General features: G+C 51.3%; 3 protein-coding genes across 3 annotated transcripts; 2 read left to right on the top strand and 1 right to left on the bottom strand.

Annotated features, from left to right (window-relative positions):
* Positions 1-308: 308 nt before the first annotated feature.
* LOC147986616 (high mobility group B protein 13-like) lies at positions 309-2883 on the top strand. The gene is made up of 7 exons (XM_087544835.1): positions 309-917; positions 1061-1213; positions 1306-1701; positions 1787-1918; positions 1997-2101; positions 2188-2279; positions 2389-2883. The coding sequence occupies exons 1-7, from the start codon at positions 375-377 to the stop codon at positions 2597-2599; spliced, it is 1632 nt and encodes a 543-aa protein (XP_087400961.1). The 5' UTR covers positions 309-374; the 3' UTR covers positions 2600-2883.
* Positions 2884-3862: 979 nt separating this feature from the next.
* Positions 3863-7124, top strand: ATSBT5.2 (Subtilisin-like serine endopeptidase family protein). The gene is made up of 8 exons (XM_087544834.1): positions 3863-4136; positions 4245-4637; positions 4708-5239; positions 5352-5458; positions 5573-5815; positions 5903-6017; positions 6100-6307; positions 6406-7124. The coding sequence occupies exons 1-8, from the start codon at positions 3961-3963 to the stop codon at positions 6960-6962; spliced, it is 2331 nt and encodes a 776-aa protein (XP_087400960.1). The 5' UTR covers positions 3863-3960; the 3' UTR covers positions 6963-7124.
* A 2190-nt stretch (positions 7125-9314) lies between these two features.
* LOC147986614 (uncharacterized) lies at positions 9315-11091 on the bottom strand. Its single transcript, XM_087542086.1, has 3 exons — positions 10447-11091; positions 9530-10336; positions 9315-9440 (listed from the first exon to the last, which is right to left on the bottom strand). Exons 1-3 carry the CDS (start codon positions 11089-11091, stop codon positions 9315-9317), a joined length of 1578 nt encoding a protein of 525 aa, XP_087398212.1.
* Between the last annotated feature and the right edge of the window lie 949 nt (positions 11092-12040).

Below are 12040 nucleotides of genomic sequence, written 5' to 3'. Positions count from 1 at the left end.
TTGCAAGACATTTGAACGATGCACGTAGTAATTTTTTTTCTTATGCAATAAAGTGCGTCATGAGGGCTTCCTATCAAAAGAAAAAGTAAAAACACCGTGTAAATTTATGGATTTCCTGTGCAATTGACACCTTTTACGCCAATGGTTCTGATATTTCGAATTGGACCAACGGAGTACAGTAGCTTCGAAACGGCGTCCCTCCGTCACCGCTGAGCCGGACACGTCACCTTCCTAAGTTAACGAGCATTCAAAATTCGAAATTTGTGACCGTTAACCCCTTAATCCCTTATAAAACCACGCGGATCAGATCACCGGCCAATCCATCCCCATCACCGCACGCGTCCGCATCTCTCTCCTCGGATCGATCCCATCCCATGGCGACCGTGGCGGCAGGGAGCAGGAGGAGCGGCCGGAGCCGCAAGCCCCTCGCGCCGGTGCTCGACAACGACGCCAACATCTCCGCCGGAAGGGCCGACCTCGCCGGAGCCCTAACCCCGCAGCCGCACAAGGCCAGGAGGACGTCGCCGAAGATGCGCAAGGCGGAGGCGGCCCAGGCGTCCCCGGTAGCCGACGAGACGATGGGAACGCCTCCCGCCCAGGACCACGCCGCCGACGTCTCCGTTGGGAAGGCAGATGTCGCCACGGCACCCGCCTCGACACAGAAGGTGAAGAGGGCGACATCCAAGCGCGGCCAGGCCAAGGCGGCGGCGCCGTCGATGGCCGACGAGCTGACGGAGCTGCAGGGGATGCTAGAGCGGCTGCGGCTGGAGAAGGAGAAGGCGGAGGAGATGGTGCGGGAGCGGGACGAGGTCATCCGGCAGAAGGAGGAGGAGATCGAGACCAAGGGCAAGCAGCAGGAGCGCCTCCAGGCCGAGCTCAAGAAGATGCAGCGCGTCAAGGTGTTCGAGCCCACCATGGTATGAACGTGCATCCCTCGATCCGTTTCACTTTTTTTTCGTTTCTGTTATCTGTACATGCGTCCTTTTACCTGGTGCTGTAGATTGCATTCTCTGCGATTATTAGTTTGGATTGAATTTTTCTGATCTGAATTGGACTGCAGAACCTTCCTCTCGTCCAGTCTCTTCTCGGCAAGGACCAGGAAGGAGATGACAAGGGCAAGAAGAAGAAGAAGAAGGGGAAAGGCAAGGCCGGCAATGAGAGGAAGAAGCCAGCACCGGCGTACATTCTGTGGTGCAAAGACCAGTGGGCGGAGGTGCGAACCTTGAAAATTGAAACCAAACATCAAATGTTCTCTCTGTCTCCTTGCCTTTCAGGTGTTTGATGAAATGTCCACGGTCTTTTCAGATCAAGAAGAGCCCCGACGCAGACTTCAAGGAGGTCTCGAACGCTCTGGGCGCCAAATGGAAGACCCTGAGCAACGAGGAGAAGCAGCCCTACGAGGAGAGGTACCGGCAGGAGAAGGAGGCCTACCTGCAGGTGGTTGGCCAGGAGAAGCGCGAGGCCGAGGCGATGAAGCTGCTCGACGAAGAGCAGATGCGCTGGACGGCGAAAGAGCTGCTGGAGCAGTACCTCAAGTTCAGGCAGGAGGCCGAGGAGGGAGACGGCAACAGCAAGAAGGCAAAGAACAAGAGGAAGAAGGAGAAGGATCCCTCCAAGCCGAAGCAGCCCATGTCGGCCTACTTCCTCTACTCGCAGGAGAGGCGTGCCGCGCTGGTCGCCGAGAAGAAGAGTGTGCCTGAGGTAATGGACTGGCTGTTTCTGGTTTCAGTTCCTCTGAAATTAGTTTGTCCGTTGATCTGATAAAAGAATTATGGTGCCCTCGCAGATTGGCAAGATCACTGGGGAAGAGTGGAAGGGCATGACGGAGGCCCAGAAGGCTCCTTACGAGGAGGCTGCAAGGAAGCAGAAGGAGGAATACCAGAAGCAGATGGAGGTGTACAAGCAGAAGAAGCTTGAGGTGTGGAAATTGTTTGGTTGCAGAGCATTAATATTCTATGAAAGAAATGAAGATGTCTAATGTGGTGTACTTCATCAGGAAAATGCGAGCTTAGAGAAGGAAGAAGAGGAGCAGAAGAAAATCCTCAAGCAGGAGGCTCTGCAGCTTCTCAGGAAGAAGGAGAAGGCAGACAACATCATCAAGGTATCTATCCCCAAGTTCCAGATGGAATATCCATCAGCATGCCCGTCATGTAAACTGCTTCATGTGTCGATTTTGTTTTTGATCAGAAAACCAAAGAGAAGCGTCAGAGGAAGAAGCAGCAGCAGAACGCCGACCCGAACAGGCCCAAGAGGCCCGCGTCTTCCTTCCTGCTCTTCAGGTCTGGAACATTTTCTTCTTCTTGACAACATATATATACAAAGTTGTAAGCAGTTCAATTCAACATTGTGGCACGGCTAAACAAAACTGTTGCATATTTTTCATCGCAGCAAGGAGGCGAGGAAGCAGCTGGTGGAGGAGCGCCCCGGGGTGAACAACACGACGCTGAGCGCGCTCATCTCGGTGAAGTGGAAGGATCTGACCGGCGCAGAGAAGAAGGTGTGGAGCGAGAAAGCGGCCCAAGGGATGGCCGCGTACAAGAGGGAGATGGAGGAGTACACCAAAGCTCACACCTCCGCCTCCTCATCACCTGTTGCTTAGGGTGCTGTGTTGTCGCGGTGCCACTAGGTTCAACTGTTACTTGAGTTGAACTATGAACACTCAAGGATTCTAAGTCTCTGAATCCTGACTGGGAAGTAGTAGCTATATAGACTTCTACTAGTAGTGAAGTGAGGTTATTTTCTGTGTCCTGCATGCATGGTTGTTGCAGCAAACTGCATAATTCAAAATGCCAGTTTACATCAGTTGTACAACTGTACAAGAACAAAAGAAGCGTGAACTTGTGACGCTTTTGCTCCCATCCCATGTACCATACTTTGGTGTCATGTACCTGACTTGGGTACCGGCCTACAACACACATAAATCGCATCAAATACCTTGAACATGATCGTTCTGAGCTTTGCATTTTCCATTTGAAGCAAGTGCAAGTGCCACACTGCATTCTCAACTCGCCACGAGATTACATTACACCAGAGTACCCGCAGTTAGTGGCAGTGGCATTGAAAACTGATTTAGGCTTCATCGTAGTTCTTACATCAGTGACTCTGGTAGTACATCGCAGTAGCAAGTTAACGTCCGATTTCTGACAATTTAGGCAAGCCAGCCGCATTAACCCGCAAAAGTGGTGGGTGGATAGAGCGGTGAAGTGCCGCTGCCCGCCTCCACTACTCATTACCGGGGCGGTGGTGGAGAGCAGAGTGTAAAAACTCAACTAGCTTCGCTTGCCTTGCCTTGCCTTGCTGATCACTTCGTAGGTTCTCAAAATATAGTACATATACTATCAAGGCAAGCACGACTCCACTGGCACGTCACTACGCGTCTAGTCTTCTTCTTGCGAATCACTACCCGTCTGCCTAGATGTACCACGATCGATAGGATTGGGCAAATACCACATCCCGTCTGCGCTAGTTTTATCGGCATGCACCGAGAAAGTTGTCCTATCCTGTTCCAGCTCTGGCCTGAACCACGCATTGCCACTTCCTTCCAGTCGAGATAAGGTGACCAGTGAGGATATCACACCCAGCGAGCACTACTAGTCGACTAGTGCACACACTACACTACCTTCCACTCCGGTTAACGCAGGCAGGCAGGCAGGCGCGCGTGGGAAATCAGAAATGCACGCGCCCTATCTGTACTATACTACCGCTCGGTAATGCACGCGCCGTCACGGCCCACCATCGACCCATCTCCACCGCGCCGCGCCCTCAGTTGGCACCGCATCGGTCGAGCAACTCATGTCCGCCATCCACCTCGCGTGTCCACGTACCGTACGTGCGCCTTGCCTATAAATGGTGCAGCTCATGGCCGGACAGTGCACATTGCAAGGACGCAAGTAGTAGCTTACACAGCGTTCAACTGACAGAACTAACGAGCAGTAGATACATCATAGATAGGGCACGGCCATGTGGTTCCCGCTCTGCTTCGTCGTCGTCGTCGCTCTTCTGGTCGCCCCGGGAGGGTGCCGGGGCGAGAGCGGGAGCCAGGTGTACGTGGTGTACATGGGCGCCGTGCCGCCACGGACCTCGCCTGACTTCCTCCGCCAGAGCCACCTCCGCCTCGTCGGCACCATTCTCAAGAGGTGCGCATGCATGCAGCTCCGCCTCTACGCGCGCTTACAGATTTATTCAGTTAAAAAATGTCAAATATTCAAAAAGTAAATCGCACGGCGTTTGATATCCATCCGCAGGGGGAAGCTGGCGCAGAGCGTAGTGGTGCAGCAGTACAAGCACGGCTTCTCGGGGTTCGCGGCGCGGCTGTCCAAGGACGAGGCCGCCGCGCTGAGGCGCAAGCCCGGCGTGGTCTCCGTGTTCGCCGACCCCGTGTACCAGCTCCACACCACCAGGTCCTGGGACTTCCTGCAGCAGACGGACGTCAAGATCGACTCGGCTAAGCGGCGCTCGCCCAGACCCACGGCGGCGTCGACGTCGGCGCCCACCACCGAGACCATCATCGGCCTCCTCGACTCCGGCATCTGGCCCGAGTCCCCCAGCTTCGACGACGCCGGCTTCGGGCCCGTCCCGACCAAGTGGAAGGGCGTCTGCATGGCCGGGGACGACTTCAACTCCTCCAACTGCAACAAGTGAGTCACACACTGTCGTAAGTCGCGTACGTGACATGTGTCGTCGCACTTGATTAATTTTGCGGTGCAGGAAGCTGATCGGAGCGAGGTACTACGACCTCGGCGAGGTGGACGGCGGCCGGACCCGGAGCAGCAGCGGCTCGCCGCGGGACGCGGCGGGGCACGGGACGCACACGTCGTCCACGGCGGCCGGGAACGCGGTGACCGGCGCCTCGTACTACGGGCTGGCCCAGGGCACCGCCAAGGGGGGATCGGCCGCGTCGAGGGTGGCCATGTACCGCGTCTGCTCGGACGAAGGCTGCGCCGGGTCGGCCATCCTCGCCGGCTTCGACGACGCCATCGGCGACGGCGTCGACATCATCTCGGTCTCGCTCGGCGCGTCGCCCTACTTCTCCCCGGACTTCTCCGAGGACCCCATCGCCATCGGCTCGTTCCACGCCGTGGCGAAGGGCGTCATGGTGGTGTGCTCGGCCGGCAACGCCGGGCCGGAGGCCTCCACGGTGGTGAACGCGGCGCCGTGGATCATGACGGTGGCGGCCACGACCATCGACCGCGACTTCGAGTCGGACGTCGTGCTGGGTGGAAATAGCACCGCTGTCAAGGTACTATGCGTTGCCTTAATTTGCTGCATCCTGACACTTGTTAGTTTCCTAGTTTTTTTTAACTCTTTTTTTAGGGTATTTAACTCTATTTTTATTGACCCTGTCAATGCAGGGTGGGGCTATAAACTTTTCCAACCTGGACAAATCCCCGAAGTACCCGTTGATCGCAGGAGCATCAGCAAAGTCTAGTTCAGCTTCTAGTACTTCTGACTCCGCAAGGTAACACATATACGAACCAATTCAATAAGCTACCAGAGGACCATATGCAATACCCGTGATGTGATTTCATCGTGTTTCTCATGTATTATGCCCTGCTCGAATGTTTTGGTGCAGTCACTGCGAGCCCGGCACCCTGGATGCCAGCAAGATCAAGGGCAAGATCGTGCTGTGCAACCACTCGCAGAGCGACACGTCTAAGATGGTGAAGGCCGACGAGCTCCAGAGCGCCGGGGCGGTGGGGGCCATCCTGGTGAACGACTTCGGGAGGGCGGTCACCACCGCCTACCTCGACTTCCCCGTCACGGAGATCACCTCCGCCGCCGCGGCCGACCTTCACAAGTACATTGCCTCCACCAGGTACGCACTTGTACAATGCACCAATATCTTCCAGTTAAGCTCATTCTCAGTGCACCTGTCAAGCTCACTCTCAATGCATGAAATCAGTGACCCTGTCGCGACGATCACTCCGACGATCACCGTGACGGAGTACAAGCCGGCGCCCGTCGTGGCCTACTTCTCATCCAGGGGCCCGTCGGCGCAAACCGGCAACATCCTCAAGGTTGAGTTCAGCCTAAACCGGCCCTTAGCCAGGTGTTGTGTCGGTGTGTATGCAAACTAACGCATCCATGTGGTATGTGCAGCCGGACGTGGCTGCCCCGGGGGTGAACATCCTTGCGTCGTGGATCCCAACGACGTCACTTCCGGCCGACCAGAAGCAGCCGTCGCAGTTCAACCTCGTCTCCGGGACGTCCATGGCCTGCCCCCACGTCGCCGGGGCCGCGGCCACCGTCAAGGCCTGGAACCCGACATGGAGCCCGGCCGCCATCCGGTCAGCCATCATGACAACAGGTACGTACATAACAAAACAAGCTGACAGATTAATCGTGTCCATGCATACCAGGGGCTCAAAGTCTGAATTTCGACCGTGTCTACCGCGTGGCATGCAGCAACTCAGCTGAACAACGACAAGGCTCCAATGACGACCGACGCAGGGACGGCGGCGACGCCGTTCGACTACGGCGCAGGGCAGGTGAACCCGACCGGCGCGCTGGACCCCGGGCTGGTGTACGACCTCGCGGCGGACGACTACCTGAGCTTCCTCTGCAACTACGGCTACGGCCCGTCCCAGATCAAGCTCATCACCTCCCCTCCGGCCGCCTTCAGCTGCGCCGGCAACGCCAGCAAGGACCTCATCTCCGACCTCAACTACCCGTCGATCGCCGTCACGGGGCTCGGCGCCGGCGCCAGCAGGACAGTGACCCGTGAGGTCACCAACGTCGGAGCGCAGGAAGAAGCCACATATACCGTCGCCGTCAGCGCGCCGGCCGGTCTGGATGTGAAGGTCGCGCCCAGCAAGCTCCAGTTCACCGGCAGCGTGAAGAAGCTGGCTTTCCAGGTCACCTTCTCTGGCAAGAACACAGCGGCCAAGGCCGCCCTCATAGGCTCCATAACATGGTCAGATGGAAAACATACAGTCCATAGCCCATTCGCGGTCAGCAGCTGATGAAATGTGAAATCTATGTACGTACAAGATGGGACTCGTATGTCTCTCGTCTAGGTATACGTACAATGTAGTAGCACCAAGTTGCTGGCATTTTGGTCATGTAGTTTCATCATCAAATCAAATTATAATGGATAAAGCACACTCGGAAGTCGGAACAACAAATCACAATTGTGTAGCATAGTCCATAAATGTTTGACAATTTTATACTATTGTGTAACATCTTTATCAAAAAATACAGTTGTGTAACATAACCCATAAATGTGTAACATTGTTTTTTGTTAAAAACAACTAAATTTCACCAAACACAATGTTAATAAATGCATCATCATGTGATACACATTTATAATGTATATTTGGTGACGATAGTTTCTGCTTTTGTTGCCTTGGCATCATCATGTGATTTGTGGTGCTACAGTCCTTGGCGGCACAGTCAAGCAACTTGCATGGTTGGCTGGTGTGGATTGGGAGCTATCCGGGGCGAGCGGGGGCTGCCCTGAGCAGGCTATCTCTTGTGCGGGTCGTGTTGTAGAGCGCTCATGTGTCATCTCCTCTTCGTGATGCCAGTGTTGTCCCACAGAGGACATTGAAATGGAGCCATATGATGTTTTAATCCCCCGTGCTAGGGCTAATTTGCCGTCGCTGCCTACCCTGCCCTCTATGTAGTCACTCTCTAATGGTGAAGCCAACTCCATGGTCTTGGCTCCGGTGCTGCAGATTATGCCCGGGATTCAGGTGCTATGTGGGACCCCTTCTTCGCATCTATCCGTGGGGGATCTGGAGGTGGACTCCTTTGTGACCTCGGCTGTGTTTATGGTACCTACACCACCCCCTAGTCAGCACCCGCTTACGAGGAGTGTGATGCTTATGATGCTTTTAGTAACTACTCCCTCCGTTCTTAAATATATGTCTCTTAAGAGATTTCAAAATAAACTACATACGGATGTATGTAGACATATTTTAGAGTGTAGATTCACTCATTTTGCTCTGTATGTAGTCACTTGTTGAAATACCTAGAAAGACAAGTATTTAGGAACGGAGGGAGTAATTACCAGATTCCATCAGGCATGTGGCTTCTATGGTTGATGCTGCTGCCACGGCTTGTGTGTTGCCACCTGTTCTCGGGGCCGCTTCATATCTAAGATTTACAATTTTCCTCGTCGGCTTGGATTTTGCTAACCCTGGATCCTTTGGTGCCTCTTGAAGAAGAAAGCAAATCAGGGCACAGTAAGATGGGTGCCACTACCACCCGATCCAACCACATGAAGGAGAAATAAAACAAGAGCAAAATCATGAAGGATAGGAGCGTGGATATTTTCCCGTGCATGGGAGGTCCTGAGCATGGATTAGGCCACTAATTATTTTAGGTTGCCCCTTCAAGCAACTTTTGGCAGAGACGGCATGTGTCATTCATCTAACCTCCCATGCTTGTTCATTTTATTTTAAAAATTTATATCTATTATATCTTTTGAACGAAAGTCCAAATTAAGGTTCACTTGCATATTCGTGTACGTTGCAACGAGTACTTTCAAATAAGGCTAATTTTGAATACATTTAGACACCTTTTAATTTTTTTTACCAAGTTTCAGATATTCTTGATAGTCGCAATATTAAGTTTTACAGAGTTTCTCCAAGTTTTACCAAGTTTCATTTGTTTTTTATAAGCTTACTGATTTTAAAACTTGCTAAAGTTTTTAAGACTTGTCAAAATGTTGGAGTTCCATGTGGTTTTAAGTTTCAGTTCTGAAACTTACTGAGTTTATCGTTCATTTCTATTAAGTTTCAGCGGTTAGGAAAATTTAATAACGTGTCATAACATATTCAAAATTGGTCTTATTTCAAAGCCCTCGTCAAAAGGAACACAAATATTCAAAAATGGTCTTATTTCAAAGCCCTCGTCAAAAGGAACACAAATATTTGAACAAAAAAGATGAAATGAGAAAGTATGGGAGATAGAGGGGGGGTTGAAGCATGCATGGGAATCTCCAAAGGATAGTTGAGACATCCACAGGATATCCCCTGCACGGGAGAAGTGCTAAATGGAAGGCGTGTTTGGTTACTTGATGAATGTCTCTCAGCCCTTCTAGGTGGTCTACGTGGATTTGGTCTCTTTGTTGATTTGGTTGTGTTGTATGTATATATCTAGCCTGATGTACCAATTAACTATGGTCCTGAATATAATGTTTGTGGGCCTGCTTTTTGAAAAAAATGGTGCCCATCACAGTAATGGAGCGTCTTTACAGTAGCATTAACATAACTCCAAACTCAAATTCAACAAGGGTGTTGGGATATAAAATTAGTAGTAGGAAAATATTTCTTGTTCTTATTCTGCAATGCTAGAGCAACGTAGTGGCTTCAATATAGACCGAAGCTCTGGTGATGCAGCTTCTTCATATTCTTGGGAGCAGGCTCCTTGGGAGGCAGAAGCGCACAGCTGAGAGCTTTGCGAGTCACCAAGGCAGTTTTCAGTAGCTCCATAATCTGTAGCAAAATCAGCAAAGTTAGCGGATCAGAGGCTGGCAAATTTTATGATCGTCGGGCGAAATGGATATATTGATAGAAATACCAACCTGGGGTTTTGTGAGAGCGAGCTCTTTCTCCACAAGGTCCTTTCTCTGAATCTTGGCTTCACTAATGACCCGTAGAGTGCTTGCTAAGGACAGAGGAAGGACATGTAGATCGTTACTAACCATGAAGCTCTGAGGCCCCTGCTTGACATATGGTTCTCTAGTGCCACTTTCTTCTCCCTTTGGTAGTTTTGGGTCCCACTCAAAAAGGCTTGATTTCTTTACATCAGCACGGCAATTCTTATATGTATATACATTTTCTAAACCGTTGTAAACATAATGCTTCTCCCAGCAACGTGCAAGATCCCTGAAACCGCCGATCTTGAAGCACTTGATGCGGCCATCGATATCTTGCTTATAAGGAGATAGTTCTTCAACCTGAAGCATCTTACTAGTGCCGCAACCGAAGAAGGGTGGCAGGTTTGGGGACAGTAGCAAGATCTGGCACCCTGGCCTCAAGAATTCTTCAGCAAATCCACCTATGCTACTGTAAAGATTGTCCACACATCCTTTTGATGTGCACTTCCCATACCTTTTCACCATGGATCCCAGTGGTATGCTTAGCAATCCCAAGAGAAGATCCACAAAATCGGCACCAGCTTCAGCGTACAACACCGATGAATTGTCCTTGGTCTGAAGAACCTTAATCTTAACATTGTTTAGGGTGTGATCATCATCGTTTTCATGTTGAGGATGCAAGTTCTCAGGGAGCATATATGTGACTGAGTCATCAGGCGCGATGGGAAGATCAAAATAGTGACCGGTTAAAGGGTTCTTCGACGTTAATGATCTCTTGAGCAGGCTAATCATCTGTAGTAATTTCAGAAAAAAGTGCAGTAAATTATAAGTTACAGAGTACTGCTAAAAAAATTGTTCGTCAAAAAGAGTAGTGCTCAAAAACAGAGTTGAGATAGACAAACCTTGTCTGAACTAAGCTGGAGAGTCCTCTGCTCAAGACAGGAGAGATCCTGAACTTCAAACTTCTCCAAAATGGATAACATGAGAGACGTTGAGGCCGGTGCCACATGAAAATCATCGGTGACGATGAACTTCACGTCCTCTTTAACAAAAACACCGACATCAGAATCGCCAGCACCAGCAGCGCTAGTGCTACCATCGTTCTCCAGCCTCTCCCCGGCGAGCTGGAACATGGCCTTGCCGCATTTGCAGACAGCGCCGCGGACGGAGCTGAAGGCGCCTTCAGCATGCGCGCAGCAGCTCGTGTCAGCGCAGACATAGACCTCCCTGTGCTTGGTGTCGTCCACTCTGACCTTGAGCTGACAGCACTGCTTCGCCGCTGCGTTGATGGGACTGAGAAGCATCGTCTTGCAGGCCTCAGTTCTGAAGAGGCGCGTGGGGAGCCCCTCCACGCTCTTGTAGAGCTCGTCCAGGCACCCGGCCTGGGCCTGCTTGCCGAGGAGGCGAACGATGGTGCCGAGAGGCAGCGTGAGGAAGCCGAAGAGCACGTCGACGAACTCCCTGCCGGACTCCGCGAAGACCACCCTGCTGTTCTCCTCGTCCACGAAAACCTTCACCTCGACCTTCGGTTCTGCTCTCGTCGCCATGGTGGAGGACTGGAGGGTGGTCCGGTGAGGTGCGTGTGTTGCAGAATGTCGTGTTGGGGATATGTTTGTGCGGCCCAAGCGGCAGGAGGTTGCTGAAACCTGAAGCGGCAGATGGATCGCTTGGGCTTCGTGTGCAGAATTGCATTGGTCCTGCAGTTTTCCCACTCCTTCATTTTCCACATTAAGTTAGGGTGTTTAAGATTTGTCCACTACTAGGAGTGGAGTGGATCAGTTACCTTATCAGAGGTTTACTTAATGACTGCTGTAATATGTCATTGTCAACTTGCAAATTAGCAACACTAAAGGGGCAGCCCGGTGCAAATTAGCAACACTCCCTCCAAAAAAGAAACAAAACTTGAGGGTCATTTGATTTTTCTTTTCTCAAGGTACTCACAATGCGAGGTTCCTCTCTCCTCACAATGGTACATGAGCTTATTGATCCGGCTACTGGACATTGGGACGAGACATTAATTAGAGATATTTTTTGGGGAGTGGATGCAGACAGAATCCTTCAAATCCCATTGTCAAGAGGAGATATGGAAGATTTCGTTGCTTGGCAATATACAAAGTCATATAATTTTACTGTACGATCAGCCTACTACATTGAGTGGAACCATAGGTATGGCAGAAAGTTTGAAGGAAGTAACATACAAGGTGGTTCGGCTGCTAACCCAGTTTGTAGAATAATATGGAAATTGAAAATCCCAGGGAAAGTCAAGGTTCATATGTGGCGAACGCTACATGGTGCTATTCCATGTAAATCTATTCTTGCTAACAAGCATATGAAAATTCATACTGCATGTCCTGTGTGCCAGGTGTATACTGAAGACATTCGGCATGCTTTATTTGAATGTGGCCGAGCGCAGATGATTTGAGAAAATCTAGGTTTATTGGAAAAAGTTGAGAGATCTCTGAATGTTGATAGGGCCGGTTCGGCTGTACTGGAGGA

Source organism: Triticum urartu, chromosome 2A, assembly GCF_056163025.1.
Source record: "Triticum urartu cultivar PI428250 chromosome 2A, HENAU_Tu73, whole genome shotgun sequence".
Classification (NCBI taxonomy): Eukaryota; Viridiplantae; Streptophyta; class Magnoliopsida; order Poales; family Poaceae; genus Triticum; species Triticum urartu.
This window is presented reverse-complemented; position numbering and strand designations above follow the sequence as displayed.

Bases quoted from the DNA above. Each gene is read 5' to 3' on its own strand.
- LOC147986616 (XM_087544835.1), top strand. From the start codon at position 375: ATGGCGACCGTGGCGGCAGGGAGCAGGAGGAGCGGCCGGAGCCGCAAG. The intron at 1,919-1,996 runs GTGTGGAAATTG...GTACTTCATCAG, and splicing joins ACAAGCAGAAGAAGCTTGAG to GAAAATGCGAGCTTAGAGAA. The intron at 2,280-2,388 runs GTCTGGAACATT...TTTTCATCGCAG, and splicing joins TCTTCCTTCCTGCTCTTCAG to CAAGGAGGCGAGGAAGCAGC.
- ATSBT5.2 (XM_087544834.1), top strand. From the start codon at position 3,961: ATGTGGTTCCCGCTCTGCTTCGTCGTCGTCGTCGCTCTTCTGGTCGCC. The intron at 4,137-4,244 runs GTGCGCATGCAT...ATCCATCCGCAG, and splicing joins GTCGGCACCATTCTCAAGAG to GGGGAAGCTGGCGCAGAGCG. The intron at 6,308-6,405 runs GTACGTACATAA...CGTGGCATGCAG, and splicing joins GTCAGCCATCATGACAACAG to CAACTCAGCTGAACAACGAC.
- LOC147986614 (XM_087542086.1), bottom strand. From the start codon at position 11,091: ATGGCGACGAGAGCAGAACCGAAGGTCGAGGTGAAGGTTTTCGTGGAC. The intron at 10,337-10,446 runs GTTTGTCTATCT...AAATTACTACAG, and splicing joins TCCAGCTTAGTTCAGACAAG to ATGATTAGCCTGCTCAAGAG. The intron at 9,441-9,529 runs GTTGGTATTTCT...ATTTTGCTACAG, and splicing joins TCGCTCTCACAAAACCCCAG to ATTATGGAGCTACTGAAAAC.